Source organism: Erpetoichthys calabaricus, chromosome 15, assembly GCF_900747795.2.
Source record: "Erpetoichthys calabaricus chromosome 15, fErpCal1.3, whole genome shotgun sequence".
NCBI classification, from domain to species: domain Eukaryota; kingdom Metazoa; phylum Chordata; class Cladistia; order Polypteriformes; family Polypteridae; genus Erpetoichthys; species Erpetoichthys calabaricus.
In genome coordinates, this window is record NC_041408.2 from 23,107,444 (window position 1) to 23,130,297 (window position 22,854).

Here is a 22,854-nt window from a genome sequence, read left to right on the forward strand (position 1 = left end):
TATTGTATCAGTATGCTGCTGCTGAAGAATGTGAATTTCCCATTGGGATTAATAAAGTATCTATCTATCTATCTATCTATCTATCTATCTATCTATCTATCTATCTATCTATCTATCTATCTATCTATCTATCTATCTATCTATCTATCTATCTATCTATCTATCTATCTATCTATCTATCTATCTATCTATCTATCTATCTATCTATCTATCTATCTATCTATCTATCTATCTATCTATCTATCTATATACATATATATGTATTTTCGTACATGGCTGGGGGTCAGACCTGGCCGGGATGCCTGGAGGGACTGAGAGGTGGCATATTTGTCCCCCGGGCCACGAGGGGGCAACTGCCCTGGAGCAGAAGAGGGCCACGGAAGGGGAGCAGGGAGGCTCAAGTCCGTGGAGACCCGTATCCACCACCAGAGCCTCATGGAGCCCGGGACTTATTTACTTCCGCCTCACCCATGGAGGACAATCCTTCCAGGGTCACCCGGAGTGCCTCCGGGTGCTCTCCTGACGCTTCGCCACACCAGGATGTAACGTCAGGTAGAGCACCTGGAGCTCATCCGGGTGAAGATCAATGAGGCCGCCTCCCTCCAATCACTGAGCTGGAGTAGGAGCAGGACGAAGCTCCTGGAGAGAGAGGATAGGTGGCCCAGGGACGAGGAGAGAGAAGGCCCAGGAGAAGGGTGACTGGGGCTAGAGGCACTGTGAGTTGTGCGGGACTGTGTTGTGTTAACTGGAAATTAAATAAAGAAGCATATTTTGTATAAAGATGTGGTTTTCGACTGGTGGTGTCCGGGCACAATATATATGTATGCATATCTTGAATTGCCAGTTGTAAGTTTTTGATCACCTCCATATGCACCTCTAGGCCCATAAAACATGGCGTAGAAATGAACAGTCAATGCTGCTTGCATTGTATGAAACTAGCCCTGTTACCTTATCCATCTTCTTGTGTATTTTGTTGCCCATACTGTGAATAAACCTGTCCTTAACATGTTTGACAATTTCTGCATTGCATTGGGTGGTGTACTGATGTAGCTGGAATTATTCATTTCAGTGTCAGCAAAGTCGCAACACAGGACTACAGTAGTATCTTTTGGGATCTTCCACCACTTCAGACTGCTTTTTATTGAGTGTACCACTTTAGATGGATATTGTGCACTTGAATGTCATATTGTAGTAATGACCTTTTGGTGAATGTAAACTTAGTCACTGACATTTTCAACATTTCCATAGCACAGGTTTTACAGCATAGCTGGGCAATTTGAATAGAAAAGCTGAAAAGACTGAAAGGTTTTCATTGAAATTTATCTACTGGAACTAAAAGCCTTATGCCTAATTAAAACAGATTGATGACATTTATTTTGCTTATTTAAAATGTTAAAATATTTATTTATTGTTTATAGTATTTATATAAAAACTAGTCATTTAGCCCGTTACAATAACGGGCGCTAGAGCAGTAGTGCATAAACATTAGTAGGAACAGTCTACTGTATATTAAATGGCAAGGGACTTTGACCTCATTCTTTTTGTTGGTCGTATTTTTCTTTCTTTCAGCCTTTCTTTTGTTGTTGTTTACTTGCTGAGTTGACCGTTCTTCATGAGCTTCCGCCGTGTATTGTGTGTCTTTAATTTTCTGTGACAGTAATACTGTCTTGTACAGCTCTATTCAATAAGGGCGCGCACAAAAAGGCGAGCTTCAAAAGGGCGACCTCAATTGAGCACGCCGAATAAGGGCTCGCCTTTTTGTGTGCGCCCTTATTGAAGGATACCGTCTTGTACGTCCGCTGGCTTGTACGTCCGTAATATACCTTTAATTTTCTCTGGCGGTAATACAGGCGTGCGCGTCGGTAATATGCCTTTAATCTCTTCTGACAGTAATACTGGCTTGTATGTAGCTGTAAATATGCGTCACTGTATTGTGTACCTTTAATTTCCTCTCGCAGAAATACTGGTTTGTATTTCTGTAAAACGCCTATAACTTTCTCTGACAGTAATATCGCGTGTTGCACTGTGCCCCGCGCATGCGCACTTCATCAGAAGACACCCACACACGGACACCTGGACACACATAGGGATTTTATATATATATATATAGATGCAGCTGTCACATCCTAAGCTGTCTCTTTTCACTAAGGAATATACTCAAAAATATTAAGGTATAAGCAGGAAAATTAAACTAAATGATATGGACCTGAACTTTATACATAAATAAACAGTGATCAATGTAAAAATACATGCAGTATGTTAAACCACTTAATTAAAAAAACTGTAAAGTAATACAGGAGAGGAATCTGTACCTGTACATCAGGGTGGCCCAATGCATTGATCGCGATCGACCAGTAGATCGGAAAGGTAGTGCAGGTAGATCACGTTGCATTAAAACATTTTTTTTTTTTTTTAAATGTTAGTCAATCATATATCCTCCAATTGGCATTTGCCACTTGATTGACATACAGGGCGGCCAGTCTGACATCTCTTTTCTTCTAACACACTGGTCATCCCGCAAGCACGATCAAACGTGCGAACTGCAATTTATATCGACTAAAGAAGGGATTTAAAAAAAAATTTGTTTGGGGAGGGTATGGGCTAGATGTGGAATTGGAAGAGGATTTTTTTTCTCATAATGTCACAATCGAAGTGCGTTTGTCTCATCTGTCAATCTATCATTGCTATTCCAAAGAAGGAAAATGTGGAAAGGCACTTTCGAACTGTTCATAAAAACTACGAAACTGACTTCCTTCCAAAAAGCGATCTGAGAAAGAGAAAGGAGAGGGAACTAACATCACAGTTAATTGGACAGCCGTCATTTTTCACTCGGCTGAATTCAAAAGCAAAGGCAGACAAACCGAAGCATCGCTCCGGGTGAGTCACTCGATCATTAAGCATAAGAAGTCCTTCCAAGATGAAGAGATGATAAAAGAGGCCTTCGTTGAGACAAATGGCTAGGGAGAAATTCCTGCTGAGATTGCAAGACCCCTGGCCGGAGAAAAAGGAGTTTCTCCTTGTCATTAAAAATGCAGAATAGAAGCAACTTAATAACGAGCAATGGCCGCTAGACTTGGCATTTTTTTTCCCGATCTGACCAACATGTTGAATGAGCTTAATTTACAGCTGCAAGGAAAAGAGAATACTTTCAAACGAAAAATGCAATATCTGTCCTCAAAGCTGCAGCGCCTTGATTTGAGGAACATCCAAAACCTCGCGTCAGAGCTGGAGACGCAATGGAAGGCATGTGCGCAACTTGACAGCATACGCTACACAGAGCAGATTGAAAATTGCCCGTCAGACTTTGACAGACGGTTTCAAGACTCAGCTTTACTTGAGCCAATAGCTACAATTAAGTGCTATCCATTTAGGGAAGATGTTGAGGATGATTCACCTGCATCAAGAATTGCAACACTGTTTTACCTAAAACTCCTCTACAATGGAGGATGAGATTTTGACACTACAGGATGACACTCAGCTGAAGTCTGGGGCTCTTGGACAGTTTTGGAACTTACTCACAGAGGAAAAGTACCCAAACATGAGGAAATGAGCTACCTCCTTGACTGCAGTATTCGACTCTACTTATTTATGTGAGTCAGCCTTTTCCCACATGAAGATTATTAAATCCAAATACTGTAGTGACCATAAATATATTGGATTGTTATTGTGCCATAAAGGTTATTCAGTTATGCAAGGTATGACAACATATATTTTATGTATAAAGTATATTCAGTATATATATATATATATATATATATATATATATATATATATATATATATATATATATATATATATATATATATATATATATATATATATAATATAATATGTTATTGAAGTTAAAACACCAAACAGAGTGCACAGCTACAGTGGTGTGAAAAACTATTTGCCCCCTTCCTGATTTCTTATTCTTTTGCATGTTTGTCACACAAAATGTTTCTGATCATCAAACACATTTAACCATTAGTCAAATATAACACAAGTAAACACAAAATGCAGTTTTTAAATGATGGTTTTTATTATTTAGGGAGAAAAAAAATTCAAACCTACATGGCCCTGTGTGAAAAAGTAATTGCCCCCTTGTTAAAAAATAACCAAACTGTGGTGTATCACACCTGAGTTCAATTTCCGTAGCCACCCCCAGGCCTGATTACTGCCACACCTGTTTCAATCAAGAAATCACTTAAATAGGAGCTGCCTGACACAGAGAAGTAGACCAAAAGCACCTCAAAAGCTAGACATCATGCCAAGATCCAAAGAAATTCAGGAACAAATGAGAACAGAAGTAATTGAGATCTATCAGTCTGGTAAAGGTTATAAAGCCATTTCTAAAGCTTTGGGACTCCAGCGAACCACAGTGAGAGCCATTATCCACAAATGGCAAAAACATGGAACAGCGGTGAACCTTCCCAGGAGTGGCCGGCCGACCAAAATTACCCCAAGAGCGCAGAGACGACTCCTCCGAGAGGTCACAAAAGACCCCAGGACAACGTCTAAAGAACTGCAGGCCTCACTTGCCTCAATTAAGGTCAGTGTTCACGACTCCACCATAAGAAAGAGACTGGGCAAAAATGGCCTGCATGGCAGATTTCCAAGACGCAAACCACTGTTAAGCAAAAAGAACATTAGGGCTCGTCTCAATTTTGCTAAGAAACATCTCAATGATTGCCAAGACTTTTGGGAAAATACCTTGTGGACTGATGAGTCAAAAGTTGAACTTTTTGGAAGGCAAATGTCCCGTTACATCTGGCGTAAAAGGAACACAGCATTTCAGAAAAAGAACATCATACCAACAGTAAAATATGGTGGTGGTAGTGTGATGGTCTGGGGTTGGTTTGCTGCTTCAGGACCTGGAAGGCTTGCTGTGATAGATGGAACCATGAATTTTACTGTCTACCAAAAAATCCTGAAGGAGAATGTCCGGCCATCTGTTCGTCAACTCAAGCTGAAGCGATCTTGGGTGCTGCAACAGGACAATGACCCAAAACACACCAGCAAATCCACCTCTGAATGGCTGAAGAAAAACAAAATGAAGACTTTGGAGTGGCCTAGTCAAAGTCCTGACCTGAATCCAATTGAGATGCTATGGCATGACCTTAAAAAGGCAGTTCATGCTAGAAAACCCTCAAATAAAGCTGAATTACAACAATTTTGCAAAGATGAGTGGGCCAAAATTCCTCCAGAGCGCTGTAAAAGACTCATTGCAAGTTATCGCAAACGCTTGATTGCAGTTATTGCTGCTAAGGGTGGCCCAACCAGTTATTAGGTTCAGGGGGCAATTACTTTTTCACACAGGGCCATGTAGGTTTGGATTTTTTTTTCTCCCTAAATAATAAAAACCACCATTTACAAACTGCATTTTGTGTTTACTTGTGTTATATTTGACTAATGGTTAAATGTGTTTGATGATCAGAAACATTTTGTGTGACAAACATGCAAAAGAATAAGAAATCAGGAAGGGGGCAAATAGTTTTTCACACCACTGTAAGCACAAAAGAGTTTACTGTGTGCAAACTGATACCAAAAAACTACAAATAAAGTATCAATTTGACTAAATATATTTATAAAACGCAAGAAAATTATCGCAGGCATCACTGTTATTTTCAAATTCACAGTGGCTGATGATAAGATTTTGCTCTTTTTTGTACGGTTTAATGACGTCTCAAGAATTTTGTCAGTGGAGAACTCTAGATTACATATGCATGTAACTCAGATTATTATGAAACCAAGTATTCTGCCTTAATCAGGTTATTCACCTTAAACTCGATTGTGTGTGTGCATGTAAATGCACTGAATGAGAACTGAAATAAAAAGTCAAAAATATAACACAATACAAAACCAATGTACAAAGGCTCACAACTACAAAGTAAGTAACGGGATAAACCACCAAACATGTATACCAGGAACTAGATGTAAAAATAAAGAAATAAAATATAAATACAGTATGTAGTTTTTAATTACAGAAAAAAGGTAAAGATGACAAAAAGCTTACCCAGGAACATAATGAAAATAAAAAATAGAAAAAAAAAATGTGGTGTGTTCAGTTCAATTTGTAAATGTAATTACCTTCCCTTCAAGAAGATTGTTATAAATGACAGTATTATGGATGTGGTTTTACTACTTCTAATATTGTATAACTGTGATCGGAAATAGAGTAATGTGTCTCAAAGTACTGAGAAATGTCATGCTTAATGGAGCATGTTCTGATTTTTCTTTTATGTTCTATAATATGGTGTATCTAACCATATGGAAAGTTTATGTGTATATGCTTCTCAGGGTAATAATTTAGTTACATTTTCCTGCTTAATCCTTACTATTTCAAAGTATTGCTGCTATTTTCAGGCATTATTTGTGTTTTCTTTTATCATATTTCATTCTACTGCTGTACATAGTAACAATTCTGCTTACTTCTTGGTTTTCTGTGGTTTACTGGATCACATTAAAAATTATTCCTCATGATTTGGGAACCTTAATGACCATATGTTGTTAACAACAGGTCATATACAGAGTATCGCAGAGTTGAATGTAACTAATTTTCAAAATTTCACTTTGATAATTTCTCATTTTGTCCCCTACCAGAGAATTCACCTGACAGCTAGATCCAGACACAAACTTTATAACTAGAAAAAAATTAAAAGCAATAATCAAACCGATTATTACATTAATGGGTGTGTAAAATGAAAAGATAAACAAGGTGTCATTTAATAAGTGCAGTAAAAACGCAAAAGACATTCCACTTATAGTGTTTCTATTGTGTTCAAGTTGGATTTTTGCATTTCTTAAAAGGCAGTTTGCTATTAAAGCAGAGGACTATAAGATGAAAGTAGCCTTTGTAGAAGAAATTTACTGGCACACCCAGCCACTGTTTGCCTCAATTTAGGCAATAAACACAGGCAGGAGAAAAGCATCAATCATTCTTCTTTATTATCTATGTCACGGGTGTCAAACTCCAGTCCTGGAGGACCACAGTGGCTGCAGGTTTTCATTCTAACCATCTTCGTCATTAGTGACCTGATTTTGCTGCTAATTTACTTCTTTTGCCTTAGTTTCAATTAACTTGACTCAGACCCCTTAGTTGTCTCTTTTTCCTTAATTAGCAGCCATACAATAATGAAACACAAAACAAGCCACCACATGGCCAGCTCACCTGTGCACATCACACAACATTTGGAAATAAAAGGTGACCGTCTCTGTGATGTCAGTCTGCTTTTGACAGAAAAATCAACAGTTCTGGAAATGTCTGCTATGGCAGAATGAGAGCAGCAACAAGCCATGGAATTAAATAACGAGTTTAATTAACAGCAAGAATCGGCTTCTCATTAAGAGATTGGTTGGATTGAAACTGGTTGGAGTTTGAAATCCCAGTTTAGCTGGTCATCCGTTGGCTCATTTCACATCTCATTTCTGTTTGACTGCCATTTAATAAAGAAAAGAATCAAATCAGAGGACTGAATCCTTAAAAGCAGGGCTGTTAAAAGGAAGGGAAAAGGAGTTAATTAGCAGTGAAAACTGGTCACTGATTAGGTAAAGGGTTAGAATGAAAACCTGCAGCCACTGCAGCCCTCCAGGACTGGAGTTTGACACCCCTGATCTAGGTCTTTCAAGAGGTACCCCTTAGAGGAGCACAAGCACCTTATTAGCAAGTGCTACAAAGGAGGGGCATCTGCCGGCCTCTACTTATACACTTCATTGATTGGATCACAATTAGCAGAACATAAGTTTAAATTAAAAAAGGAAGAAAAGGTGGAACCAGGAATAAAGCCATAAAACCATGACACTTGTGTTCCCAAGCAAGCTTGTTTACTGCATTTGAGAATATTTTTTCTAGTACAATAGGAACATTTAAAGATTAATTTAGGAAGCAGTAAATCAACCCCAGGGAGAGGCCTTAAGTCATGTGTGGCTTAATCCTGGTCTTGGAGGACCACAATAGCTGCAAGCTTTTGTTAAAACTAATTTCTTAACATGATGCCAATCTTGATGTTAATTGAACTCCTAATTTAATCAGACAGCTCACTCTAGCTCTCTGTCAGAAATTAATAGTAATGTGACATTAACAACTCTTTGAAATTCAGAAAGATACTTCATGCTGGCATGACTTTTAGCACTCACTTAATTTTCTACTTTTTGCTTCACTAATTAATTGGCTTATAAAGAATTTTAAGTTCTTTGTGTTCATCATTAAGTAGCCGCTTCCAATAAAATAGTTTGACATCAAACAGAAAGGAAAAAAAAGTTGAGGGCTTGATAATTTCTTACTCTACCCAGTCAATTTTGTCACTTTTTCCAGAAAGGTAAATTATTGTCTAGAAGAAATTTGTAAAACAGTAAATGGTAACAATCTAATTAAATTGCATGTACCATAACCTAAAGGACCTGGTTGTCATTTAAAACACTGCTTGGGACAAAGCACTGCTGCAACTGAGGCTCTTCAAGATGTCCCTTGCCTCCTCGGGGATATTCCATTGTCTGGGACAACAATACAAAATACAGAGTTCTAAATTGTTCTTTCAAGTTTTTTGAATTACTGTTTTTTGAACAGCAAACTAAAAACTTGTCTAATTTCTTAAAATGTTTTGCAAATGAAACATTTGGGCAAAATAAGTACATCTTTTGGGACTTGAAGAATAAGATAGAGATACAGTACATTAATTATTAACAAAGCCTCGTGTACCATGGTTGTATGTACTAAGTGCACTTTTATGGCGACATTTTTATGTTATTTATTTGTTCTGATTGTATTTTATTCTTACACCTAATTTCTTCACTCAAATTTGTTTCTGATTGCAATAAATGTGAATTTATTGGAGCTAAATGTGTAATGTATGATTATTGCTGCAAATGGTAATGTTTCCCCTTAGGAGTTGCAGTAAATAATCTTGAGTCTAGTATATTTTTTAAAAATATTTGTATAATTATTTTTTGACAGCTGGTAAACATTTAACAAATAAAGATGAGATCAAAGTAATTCACTGGGCGACATGGACCTGTGTGATTGGACCAGAAGTTAGTGGAATCTGGCCCAAATACACAGATATTAATGATATCAATTCAGTGGATGCAAACTACAACAGTGCTGTGCTGGTCACAGGAGATGACTTTGGCCTTGTGAAGCTTTTCAGATTTCCCTGTTTGAAAAAAGGTAAGATTTTTGAGTACCCTTTAAATGAATGTATTTATTGTATTTAATATTTTGTAGCATCCTTTTCAGTGAAACATGCACATACAGTATACTTAAAAAATGTGTAAAAAATAAATAAATAAGCTGTCCGTTCTATTTCTATGCAAGCAAGTAGGATTTCAGTTACTGTAATGATTAAAACATGTTATCTCTTTGAGGTATATAATATTATAGTAAAAAAAACACTGGTCAAGAGGCGATTTTTTTTTTTTTTGCATCAGTTTAGAGCAGGGGTCCTTAAACTCGGTCCTGGGGTCCCACAGTGGCTGCAGGTTTTTGTTCCAACCAGATTCTGTTTTTCATTGGACTCCTGGGCTATTTAAGTGAACAGTTATTTCCCAGATTCTGTGTTTTGATAACAAAATAGAAATTAGAAAACTGTTTGGTTAAAAATATATATATAATATATATATATATAATATTAAAATGTGCTAAGCAGTTATATGGGAAAAATGTATTTTTCTTTTTAACATTTTCATCTTGATTTTCTTTCTACTTTTCTAGGTGTTCTAATTGTTTAATTAATCTATTTAATAATTAGTGAGTCTGACACTAAAATAGTTGCAGCCTTTCACGATTCTGTGTTTGCCTGCGTGTCTGCTCTGCTTGTTTTTAATTGTCATTATTAAGACACAATGAAGGGAGCAGACTGCACAGAGAAAGGGTAAAATGTAACAAAATCAGCAAAAGAGAGTTAATCATTGTACAATTTTCCCATGTCTGTGTGAACTGGTTGGTATGACTGACTCACCGAAATGTGTCATTAACTACTCAATTAATAAAATAATCATCAATTAACATAATAGATTTATTCCTACCTGTGCTGTGAAGTAAATTACATTCATCCACATTTCAATCAGATATACAACTTGTCATACATTTCCCATGTGTAGTACACTTTAAGGCTGTTTAATGTAATTTCGTAGTGAAGAATTTATTTTTAAGTTTAAAAAACTCTTTTAAACAGAATAAAACAAATATTACTTATTATGGATTATCAGAAGCACATCTTCTTAAAAATAGTCACTATCAAAGAGCATCAGACAGACTGCGGGAGCTTGTTCCATAGGCCAGGCCCAATAAAACAAAAGACCAGGGACCTCATATATAAAACGGTGCATACGTACAAAAATGTTGCGTAAGCCCATTTCCACTCTCAAATCGCGATGTATAAAACCTAAACTTGGCGTAAAGCCACGCACATTTTCATGGTAGCTCCAACCCTGGCATACGCTCGGTTTTGCAAACTGGCGGCACCCAGTGTCAAAGCAGTGCTGTTGTTCCCGGGTGGTTTCAGTTTCTTTTTTACATCCACAACGCCGGCTTTATCAAAATACACCGAAATTAACCGCATACTGTTCATTAGTTTAAGGCATCTGATTTTAATTAACCTGTAACAATATAATGGTCCACGGAATGGCCAAACTATTCCAAATACCATAGCTGCTTTAGTGTTGTTACTCTCACTGCTACTTCTTCTTCTACTTTCAGCTGCTCCCATTAGGGTTTGCCACAGCAGATCATCTTTTTCCATATTACTCTCACTGCACCACTTGGAGCAGCTGATCGGAAAGAGAATTACCGGTACACAGAATCAAGCACATGCTGTCTCAGCCATTCGCTATTTGAACTGCTCTCATCTGACAAATGCTTCAGAGCCTTTCCTATATGGACCTTGCAGTTCAGAAAGTTTCATCCCAAGAACTATAAATGCACTCAATCAGTCCGTCAAGTGCTCCTTTTAGAACTGTTTGTACTTACTAGTACAATTACCTCACTGTAAACTTGCGATACAGTTATAATATTGCACAACCTGCACCACTTTATAAAGCGCATATTTACATATGATATCATTTTTAAGATGAAATGCAGCAAAATATGTTTATTACATTATACAGATAAAATGTTAACGTCATTTAAATAATCTATTTTGTTAATAATTAAACAAGTAAGGACACAGTGGAGCAGTGCTAGCTAGTTCAGGGATTGTTCCTGCCTCGCGCTGTATTCTTGCTGGGGCTGGCGCGACATTGGAAAGATAGAAGGATAGAATAATTAAACACGTACTACAAAGATATTTCAATGTTCCTTAAAAGTTTTGAAGAATCGGCATTCTAAGCTTACAGATGGCTTAACATCTATTACAGAGCTGATTGTGTGGCGATTGGTTACTTGGAGAAAGAAAAGGAAGGACATGAATTGGGGGTTAGTACGTTTTGAAAGAGACAGTACTGCTGCAATAAATTATTTAATTGAAGGTTACACATGGCGCAGCAAGCATCTTGCGGGAGGCAGGAACAATCTGTGGACGAGGCATCTGCTCGTCACTATCACTGTGCCACCGTATCCCCATGTTTAATAACATGATTTAACTCCTTTCATCATGAAAATTATATCAAGTATACATCTCTATTTTAATTATTGAGAGATCTGTAATATTATGAATGTAATGGATTCTGTGTCTTGTCGGAGGAAGAGAAAGCCAGTTTAAGAAGCACGTAGTGTTTCACACACAGAGCACATAGAAGAACACATACAAAACAAAGCATTTAATGTGCTACTTTAGTTACGATGGTATTTGAGAAACTAATAAATTAAACGATTTAAAGATGAAGTTTATGATGTTCTACTTTAATGACAAAATAAACTACGTAATTGAAGTGGAAATTTCAAGATTAAAGTTGGCATTTCAAGCTTTATTCTCACTGTGTCCCTATTTTTTTTTTCTTTTCTCTGTACCCAATAAGCTTTCATATGACACTCAGACGGTGGGCTACAACTCGCCTTTTCACAGCGACTTTGATATCTGACTGCTTCTTTTTTATTTCGGGCATGTGCATCTTTGTGAACTTGAGTTTCTCTGACACTGTCACTCGATCAACTTCCTTTTTGTTGATTATATCACTGTTTAAACCAACAAATAGTAAGTTTTTCCTTGCCTCCAGTTGGTATTCACTGAAATTCTTCTACAGTATTTTCCCTCTTGCTTTTGCCATTGTCTTTTCACAGATGGCTGAGCTTAAGGGCTATTTATATTGATTTGCATATTCAAAGAGGCGTTATTCTGGGAGGATTTGGGATGGGACAGCATCTGCACGTGCATTACTTTTCATGCTGACCGGGATTTATGTAGCGGAAGAACATGGAAGTTGGCGTTCGCACAGATTTATGCATCTGGATTTTTTTGTGCGTACGAACATTTCCGCTTTTGTCTGTACACCATGTTATAGTGTGAATTCTACGCACGGCATTATACATGAGGCCCCTGGTCACCCATTGTTCACAGTCTTGTCTGTGGAACAGCCAGGAGGTTAAAGAACCCAGGACTTAAAGAACTAACAGATAAATAAGTGGTAAGTTAGTCGCAAAAATAAATGGGCAATACCTGCAATGCATTTGTAAACTAAGAGTAGAATTTTAACATGAATCTTTAATATCAAACCAGTACAAGGATAATAAAATGGGTTGTATAAATGAATTTATCAGTTTTTGTTAAAACATGTGCAGCACACACCTACAATCATATTAACTTTGCATCAGATTTAGTCATGACAACTGGTGTATTCTATGTATCTTTGAAATCTAGGTTGTAGGTGTGAGAGCTGATGGACTGGCACCCCGACTGGGACTGAGGGTAATTTGCTTCCCAGCCTGGTGGCCAAATTGGAAGAACAACAAGAAGGGAGGCACAACTTGGCTGGGAGAATTACCAGTTTCTATCCTACTCGGGAGGAACTAATAATGGATGAACAAGGGACAAAGGGATTTAATGATTAGTGTGTCCTCCAATGTGAGTGGTGTCAATGCTCCTCTGATAGCAGCCCAGTTTGGACACCTGCCTGGGACTTGTAGTGCAAAGGGCCAGTCTTTTTGGTGTCTGTGGGTGCCACACAGGGGTCACTGTGAAGACTGGATATCCCTATTATGGTGAACTTCTGCATGACCCAGGAATGCTTTCTTTATGCAATGTCATAGCACCAGAAGTACTCCCGGGTACGGCATAAAAGATGCTGCCTCAACTATCTCGGGGTCAGAATCAAGAGAAGGTGGGCCAGGCCCACAGAGGTTGTGGTGAAAGGAGACAGAGGTGCTTATTATCAAGAGATCATTTGGCATATTTATTGTACAAAACTTCAATGATATTGTGTTGGACTGTCTTTTACTGTGTTAAAGTACGATTATAAAATAAACATTTTAGTTTACCTTTGAAATTGTGTTCAGCTGAGTTGTGTCTGGTGGTTGGGGCTAAGATCTAATGTACAATCAAATAAAAGGACTTCACTGTTTTGACAAACAGAACACTCGTGGCTCGATAGATACAGTATAACATGAACAATCAAGAGATCATTCGGCATATTTATTGTACAAAACTTGAGGATATGCTATATTAACTGTTTACTATGTTACATTACTAGTAGTGAGTGAATCCTGCTGAATTCGCTTCTCCTCGAGATGGGCGAAATTACAGAAATGTTCACGAACTTTGCCCTACTCTGCAAAATGCAATGAATTCAATGAAGGAGGTACTGAAATAGTTTTTACCAAATTACAGTATAATGGTGCTGTGGTCTTTTAAGTATCCCTGAGGGCTTGGGAAAAGCTGTCTAACTTTGATGGACCAATTATTATAGCCAAATATGTCATTTGAGCTGTACAGTAAGGAAGCAGTGCTAAGAACTGTGCCACTGTGTCTCAAGCAACAAAAGACACAGATGGAATGAATAACATAAAAAAATGCAACAAATGGCTACAAATTAGCTCTAAGTAAATAAAATATAGATCATTGCGCTCACAGAGTTTCAATCTTGGGGCACACATTGGCTGCGCAATGAAGCGGTGGTGTGGGACTGGCTCATTCCATTGTTTAAAGTAGCAGCCTTGGGCACAGAGGGAATTTTTTTTGTTTCCCATGTATCTCTGCATATGCTTCACACTTTCTTCGTCCATCAAAAAGAAAGAAATGCTTGTAAATAGTAAAAGATTTAATGATGATCACTGAGGAATGAGAGTGCTTATGACTACTTGCACAAGTATTTCAGAGTAATGAGTGGAATTAAAGTGAATTTACATGATTCTTGAAAACAGATTATTTTAGTTACAGTTAGCCAAGAAAAGAAAAGTCATCAAATGAAGAACATCCTGTGTAAGCAAAAAAAAAAAAAAGAAGCTGTAGATTTTTTTTTATATTGAAGAAAATTGTAAAGTTCTGTCATGGGCACAATCGGTTAACTTAGAGTCTATTGGATCTTTTGTTATTCCAGAAATGACACTTACAGTAAAACTGGGATACGCAGCAGCGCATAACAAAAAGTATTTTATGTACTTTAGAAAATATTGTATGATCCACCTTTTCTTGTTTTAATAATAATAATAATTTTTACAGTAAAAGATTTATAAAACCCCATTTAATGCAATGCAACCCAACATATCTGAAAAAATAATGTTCTCTTCTCTCATGCAAAACTGGATCTCCCTATTTTTGTGAATTTATTTTTATTTATTTTTAGTCCTATCAGTCTGCCCAAGAAAATTAATATCAGGTTTTACTCACAACTTACACAATATGCTTATCCAATATACATTTTTTGGATGGATGCACCATTTGGTTGGTGTGGTTCATTAAACAACTGCAGGAATGACATGGGGTAATAAGTACCTATATATATATTGTGCTTGATAGTCATATAGTGACCATAATAAAAAAATAGCCAGTGCCAGCAGAATTTTACAAGACAGTACAGATGGGCTTCCATTACATTGGATTGAAATGATGCCACTACACAGTTAGACATTTTATCTATTTTAATATTTACTGCTATATGACCTGCCTCCAACACCAGAAACCTTTAGGGGAATCATATAACAGAAATGTCTGGCTGAACCTGTAGTCAAAATGAAGACTTACAGTACAGAGTTTTTTATCAAATTAATATAATAACTAGAAAAACAAAGTAAATAGTCCTTGCAGACAGTGAATAAAAGAAGACTTTGCACATCTAAATTGCTTCAATTTATGGATTTCAGTTTCAACGATAATGATTTCTTAAAGCCTGTTGACTGTCCAAAATCCTGATTCTGTCTCCTATAAAGACTTGTGTGCTGTTTCTACAGTTTGACATTGGTGAAGATACGTAAGCAAGAAAATTAATTTACTGTTAATCTTAAAAGTTAAAAAAAAAAAAAAAACACCTGGTTCATCAGAATAGATCACTGTTTCTCACAGTTTTAAAGTTCTTTTTTTGTGTAATCAGTATAACATATGAACCATTAATTATGTGTTTATCTTCAAATGCTCTACTGTACATATTATAAAGGCAGTTAAACAATAATAAAAGTACTGCAGGTATAGTATTCATGAATATACTGAAAGTTTTTTTTTTTTTTTTTTAGGAGCAAAATTCAGAAAATATGTTGGCCACTCAGCGCATGTGACGAATGTTCGTTGGTCTCATGATTTGCAGTGGGTTTTAAGCACTGGTGGTGCAGATCACTCTGTATTTCAATGGAGATTTCTTGCTGATGGAATTTCTAATGGAAATCTGGAAACTCCAACTCAAGGTAAAATGTATTTGCTCATTTTTGCACTATGCAATGTTAATTTGGCAATATGGCGTCTATTAAACCACTAACAGTACTGTAGCTGATCTGAATCAGCATTTGGTGCTGAGCTATGATATGTTGTGTTCTGTCAATTTGCTAAGACAGGTTTAAAAGACTGGAATATTATTCTAATGTATTTTAATTTTTGTGTTGCTAAAGAGGGATGTGTTGACTCCAACAGTGAAGAGTCAGATTCAGATTTATCAGATGTACCAGAGTTGGACTCAGACATTGAACAAGAAGCCCAAATTAACTATGACCGCCAGGTTAGTAATAATATAAGGAAAAACTCCCACCATGAGTGTATACTGTACAATGATTGTGAAAATTTGTTTTTGAAAAAAATATATTAAATGGAATTTAAGTAAAAAAAAAAAAAAAAAAGTTAGCAGTGTGACATTTTGCTGTTGTTAAATTATAGATTCTAAATTTGGTAAGTTAATTATTTAAATTACATAAACAGTATGTACCACTGAGATACAGAAATCAGTTACCATAGTCTTTGATGTTTAAAAAAAAAAAAAAAAAGAATCCATAAGTAATTGTATTCTTTTTTAGCCTTACAATATTATCAAGGCAATATTCATTTGCTGTAGCTGAATACAAGCAGATGATCAACTGAAGAAGTTTACCTTCAAATGCTAGATTTGAGAACCATCTTTTTCATCTGTGTAATCCAGTTGCTCTGGGACTTTTTTACAAGCCATTCAGCGAATGGGTTGTATTTCTTTCTTCTTCCACCTATAAAATGCCTTTATGCCTTGCCAGTTATTTTGTACCATGTATATTATGCATATTTCTTTTGATATACTGCCCATTCTGTCTCAACCACAAGTCTAAAACTCCATTGCAAAGTTCTGATATTTTTGCTTTTTTTTGAACATTTTAGTCTAATTTCTGTCTTTAGCCATGCTACTTTTTAAGCCTGAGGCAACCTCAATTAAGTGTCCACTTCATCAGTGACGAATGTTCTTCATTTCCCCCTTTTATATTAGTAAAGTATCTGTCTATCTTATCTTGTGTTCATGGATATGAACATTATCATTAGTAACTGCATTAGTTATACTTCCCTTTCCTTTTTACTATATAATCACTGCTTATGATATGAAGACATCTGTGCCTCAGTGATTGCCGCTTCTGCCTTACAGCTCTAGAAGCCCAGGTTTGATTATTACCTCTGACACCCTCTATCAAGAGTTTGAACACTCTGTTCTTGCCTGCTTTTTTCTAAGAAATTCTTGTTCTCTCTCACACTCAAAGCGCTATGTGTGTTACGCAATGTGGAGACTTTAAACTGTCTCTGTATGGGTATTGTGGCCAAGTGCAGAAATGAAAGTTCCATAAACTGGAAACATTTTGGGCACCAACCCAGTCATCCTGTTTTTTTTATTTTTCTCCCAAAAAAAACCCAAAGGAAATCAAACACTTTTTAGCATTTGCACCCTACTATGCAGGTAATCAAAATCAAAACAAGGTATAGAGGCTGGTTAGCCAGTAGTCAGGTCACTGTGGTAGTGGAGCTCCTTCTGGCAGGTTGCTGTTGCCAGAAATGACACCTCCTTCAGCGAGGCTCAGGCTTTTATGGAGGCTAAGCCAGAGGTGGGCGGAGTCAGTGGGCTTCAATGGGTGGTTTCTCAACACCGTAGGGAGAGAAGGAGATGACGCTGTTAACGACCGCATTCCCTCTCATCCTGATGTGTTATTACATACCTTGACATACCTTGACAGAGCCTGTAAGGAGGTCATGTAAACACATATGACAGTATTTTCGTGAATGAAAATTACACCTGATTAGCAAAATATTCAGAGTTGGTCCCAGCTTGCTAAACTCTTATAATTGAAAGAAATGGGCTCAGAATATGGAAATATTTGTGTGGTTATTAAGATATAAAATTACATAGTATATGGTGGGCAGCGATTTATGATTACAATGTAAATTTCGATTTAATGTTAAATGGGCAACGGAATTATTTTTAATAAATGTTGACATCTTGCTCATTTTGTATTAGTACCAGAAACATGTTAGTAATTGAATGAGTCCTTCAGAAATTTCAAACCATATGCAACCTTGCAAATTTACATTGTTCTTTTACGCAAAAGATAATTTTAATATTTTTACATGTACAAGTAGTTGGTTTCTCAGCAGATTCTGACTAGGCTGTTGGTCTTAATTGATAAAATCAAAAAACACTGTACTTTTTAAAAACAGTAAAATAAGCACTGCAAAATACATAGAAACAATATTATATATGGCGGCACGGTGGCGCAGTGGGTAGCGCTGCTGCCTCGCAGTTGGGAGATCTGGGGACCGGGTTCGCTTCCCGGGTCCTCCCTGTGTGGAGTTTGCACGTTCTCTCCGTCTCTGCATTAGGTGGATTGGCGATTCTAAATTGGCCCTAGTGTGTGCTTGGTGTTTGTGTGTGTCCTGCGGTGGTTTGGCACCCTGCCTGGGATTGGTTCCTGCCTTGTGCCCTGTGTTGGCTGGGATTGACTCCAGCAGACCCCCGTGACCCTGTGTTCGGATTCAGCGGGTTGGAAAATGGATTCTATTTGGTATTATTATTCATTAATAAATAACATTTTGCTTGGAATATTATATATTAAATATTACTGTTTCTCTTATTAAGTGGCTCTTTTCATAAAATGCAGAATTGGAACTGATAAATATTTATGTTCCTGTCTTTTTTGTTGAGATGTGTGAAATGTAAGTAAACGCTATGAGAAGAGTCTGATTTTCTTACTGAAAAGATTTATGAGTTGGTCTTTTACCTGCTTTTCAAAAAACAATGTTGTAGGAAAACTGAGCCTTATGCCCTGATTGACATGTTTGGATAAAGTAGAGAACGCTCGATCAGAATATCTGTATATGAAAAACTATCAAAACATTCAAAAGTCAGATCAAGCTGTGCTGCACTGACGGCTGAGGAGTGTCAAGTTTAAGCAGAACTGAAATGTAATAATCACCATGTAGCAAAGTACGGTAACTTTAAAGTTAGCAGACAGCACTGGAATAGTGAAATAGTGGAAATGGAATTTCTATCCTTTGAAAAATGTTTTTATAAATAATTAATTCAAACCTTCAATCTTACACTAAACAGATATTTGAGCTTTTGATTGATGTTGTAAGAAGTTTATATCCCTCAAGCCCCATAACAGTAGATAGCTTGCTTAATCTAGTTGTGTGCATTTTTCTCCCTGTTAAACTGGCAACTGCAGCATCATAAAGTATGCAGTAAACCAACAATGAAATCAATTAAAAACTCAAAAATATTCACTTAATAGCAATACTTGTCTTTTGAGCTGAACAGCAAACTGTTAAACTGGATAACACAGTCTTTTTGAATCCACATTCACTCTTCTCAGGACATATTTATAATCCCATGTTAATTTATTCTGGAACATTTTACAATTACATATTACAGTAAAATGCATGAAGTGGAATAGAAACCAGTGTACCGGGGGAAAACCCAAATAAACCTGAGGAGAATGTGCATATTTTTGCCTAGACTAGGATTTGATTTTGGGAGCTATGAAGAAGTAGGACTTACCACTGTGCCACCATGCTACTCAACTTTGAATTTGTATGTTTTATAATTTAAATGATTATTTAATTGTAAAGATAGTTATTAAATATATTAGGAGTAGACAGCTCTTAAATAATTTTAAATTAAAAAAATTACCTGAATTCTCCAGGAATTCATTGTTTATTTCTTTCTACTACATTGTTACCCAATTTTCGTATGATCATACTAGTCATGTAATTTTCCATCCTCAATGGTCATCATTTCTCTGTTCAGAGTCACATTCATTCACAATATTCTTGCATTACATTTACTGATTTTTTTTGTGCTCATTATCTTGTAAGGATTTCACAGGCTTAAAACCCTACGGGCCTCACATCATACATTTGCACATCCATGTTGATTTTGCTTTTGTTATTAGTGATATTTCTTTCACTTGTACAGTATATTCTGTGATATTTTGTTATTAGAAAAAGGCCAAAGAACATTTCTATTGATGTGCTTAGCAGCTTCCAGGAGATTTGCTTTTTCTATAAACTGCCGGTACTTCCTTCCGTTTCCATATATCAGTAGTATTATAATAATATTGTACAGATGAAATATGTAGTGATGTTGCCATTTTTTTCTGTTAGTAAAACCTTCAATATTTCCTCACACATTATTTAAGTAATTATCCATTGTAATCAGCTAGTTTAAAATGCAACTGCAAGAACCTTCATGAGTAACAGAAAAGTTGAACACATTTCACCTATATTAGCATCATTACATTGGCTGTTTTATTCTTCTTAAAATTTACTTTAAAATACTTTTAATTGTATGTAAGAATCTCCGTAATCTCAGTTGAACATTTCAAAAAGCTGTTCAAAACGCTCTTTTTAAATTTGGCTTTATAATTTATTCATATTGTATCTGTTACGAAATCAAAAACTAATAATACACAATTGTATTTCTTTAAAGTTTGTATTTGTTCACAGCAATGAGCATGTCTGTTTTCATAGAGTATATCACTTAGTACTAAACATTTCAAATTTCTTTCGATTACTAATACATTTTTTGTTTTTATTTTATCTCTCCAATATCACATGGTAGTGCTCTGCTCTGCTCCACTGGGCCATAGTGTTTCTTCAGCAGCTTTTGATGCTAAAATGTTTGAAGGGTATTACTACTGTGATGATACCTGTAGAATCTCATCTTCTAGGACTTTATTATTATATATAGATAGATAATGCTGAATTATGTTGTCTCATTTATGTACTGTAGAATGCCCAGATAGGGCTGGACTGTCTTTTGGCCTTGCGGCTCATGGATGTTTATTTTCTCCAACATCCTTGGAGATTTTGTTTGCCTATCCTTTCTGACCATCTGATTATAGCAAACATGTATATTATTAAATCAGACATTGATTTTTTACCATTTTAACCATTAAAGACTTTCAAACTAGAGATTCCTACAGTTTGCCTCTTTCACAGCTTTGATTTTTCTTTTACTACTTCTAAAACACTTTGAGCTATACTTATGTATGAAAATTCACCTTAATAAGGATAAGTGTCTGTCTGTCTGTCCATGTCAGTCTGTTCTTTCAAGTAAATGTGGTGTCTTTATCATGTTTGTATTTTTATTTCTTCATTGTTCTTAATTCTTAGGTCTACAAAGAAGATCTACCTCAACTAAAGCAGCAAAGCAAAGAGAAAAACCAGTCAGTCAGCTCTTTAAAGCGAGAAAGAGCACCAGAAGAAAGTCTAAAACTACAGTTTGTTCACGGGTAAAAGAAACATTGACACACAGGAGGGTCTCTTGATTTTCATTTTTCATATCACATTTAGCATTTTTATATAAGTAAACTTTCTATTTTAGTAGGATATGGCACAAGTTAGAAGGAACGGATTGTACACACCACTTTGTAAGATTAGTTTTTTTAAGCACCAGTTTTATAAGTTATAATGTGATGTCATTTTCTGACTTGTTTAATACAGACCAGAGTTGGGGTTGGCTAGTGCCTATTCCAGGATGCATAAGAAACAAGGTAGGAACAAACCGTAGACAGGGTGCCTGTCCATTGCAGGGTAAAGACTCGCACACAAGGGCCAATTTAGCATCACCAATTCATTTAACCTGCACGTCTGTGGAAGGAAACTGGAGCACCTGGAGGAAACCCATTCAGACACAGGGAGAACATGCAAAGTGTACACAGAGAGGACCCAGGACGGTGCACCCTGGTCTTCTTACTGTGAGGCAGCAGTGATACCATTGTGCCACAATGCCACCCTGTAAGTCATAATATAAGCCTGCAATCAAACGTTTAGGATTGGCAGACATAGTTAAACAATTTACTAGTATATCTCATTGAACAACATATTACTTGACAAATTTTGTGTTGCTTCAATAAATTGAATTTCAAAGAAATCTATTAGTCTCTATCCAAATGTTGACTCTGCATTGTTCATTGTAGCATTGTGAGGTCATTAACATACACTAGCAGTAGTAGGGGCAAGACAGGAACCAAACTTGACCAGTTCAACATTTCATTGCTGGCACTTTCATGTGCGCACACACACACACACACACACACACACACACACACACACACACACACACACACACACACTAACACTTTAGGACAATTTAGAGCCTCTACTTCAGAATGAGAAAGGCAAATAAAGTCCTTGGAGGAAATGAATGCAAAGATGAATACATTGTATTTATTTCATACTGAAAATAAATGGGCTAGAAGATAAATGCAGATCCTTGGAATGGTATGACAGAAGTAGTAATCACCAATACAACCAAACATTTTAAATTTTATATTTGTAAAAAAGAATTTAAAATGGTTAATCAGTCAATGCATAAAATGTGCCCTATTTATCATAATACTCTTCCTGTATTAATATGTTACAAAAATTTAAATGGCATTTAATATTGGTTTGCTATACATACAGTAGAAATAAATAAAATTTAAACAATGAATTAAAATCATCTTACTAATGTATTTGCACCCTTGGGTTCCATTATGTCTCCATAACCAGTTGGGTTCACTGTTGCAAGGAAAATTATATTATATAAAAAATATCCTGTGATAAGACAAGACTTTTTTGAAGAGATTTTTTCAAGTCACACCCTCCTCTCAACCATTTTCAAACAAGACCACAGTCCTCTCACCTCTCATTTGTGTGAATGCTTTTATCAGACACACTTTCTGCGCTCTCAGCTCTTATAAATTTTAACGTTTTCCTCACTTTAAGTTTCCAATTCAAGAAGACGTATTATGTCCAAATCTTATTGAAGAATTTCATCACGAAGGGTTATCAACAGAAAAAATGAGTACACGGGCAATCCTAGCACCAAGAAATGATGAAGTCAAACAAATTCACGCCAAAAATGTCAATCGGTTACCTGGAAAATTGGTTAAATGCGTATCAATAGTCTATGCTGAAACAGTTAGTGGTGATCGTGCGGAAGATGAAAACATCAACTTACAATATCTGAATAATATCTGAAAGGTAATGTAGTACATCTTCCATGGTTAACCTTAGACAACAAAGGAGAACTTGA

General features: G+C 36.4%; 1 protein-coding gene across 2 annotated transcripts in view; it reads left to right on the forward strand.

Moving 5' to 3' along the window:
* LOC114665604 (echinoderm microtubule-associated protein-like 6) overlaps positions 1-22,854 on the forward strand; it is a 352,025-nt gene that overhangs the window by 160,608 nt on the left and 168,563 nt on the right. For both annotated transcript variants that reach the window (XM_051919661.1, XM_028820199.2), the window contains exons 10-13: positions 8,933-9,145; positions 15,575-15,742; positions 15,944-16,050; positions 20,949-21,067. In XM_051919661.1, the coding sequence (XP_051775621.1) occupies positions 8,933-9,145; positions 15,575-15,742; positions 15,944-16,050; positions 20,949-21,067 (607 nt within the window). The remainder of the gene's footprint in view (positions 1-8,932; positions 9,146-15,574; positions 15,743-15,943; positions 16,051-20,948; positions 21,068-22,854) is intronic.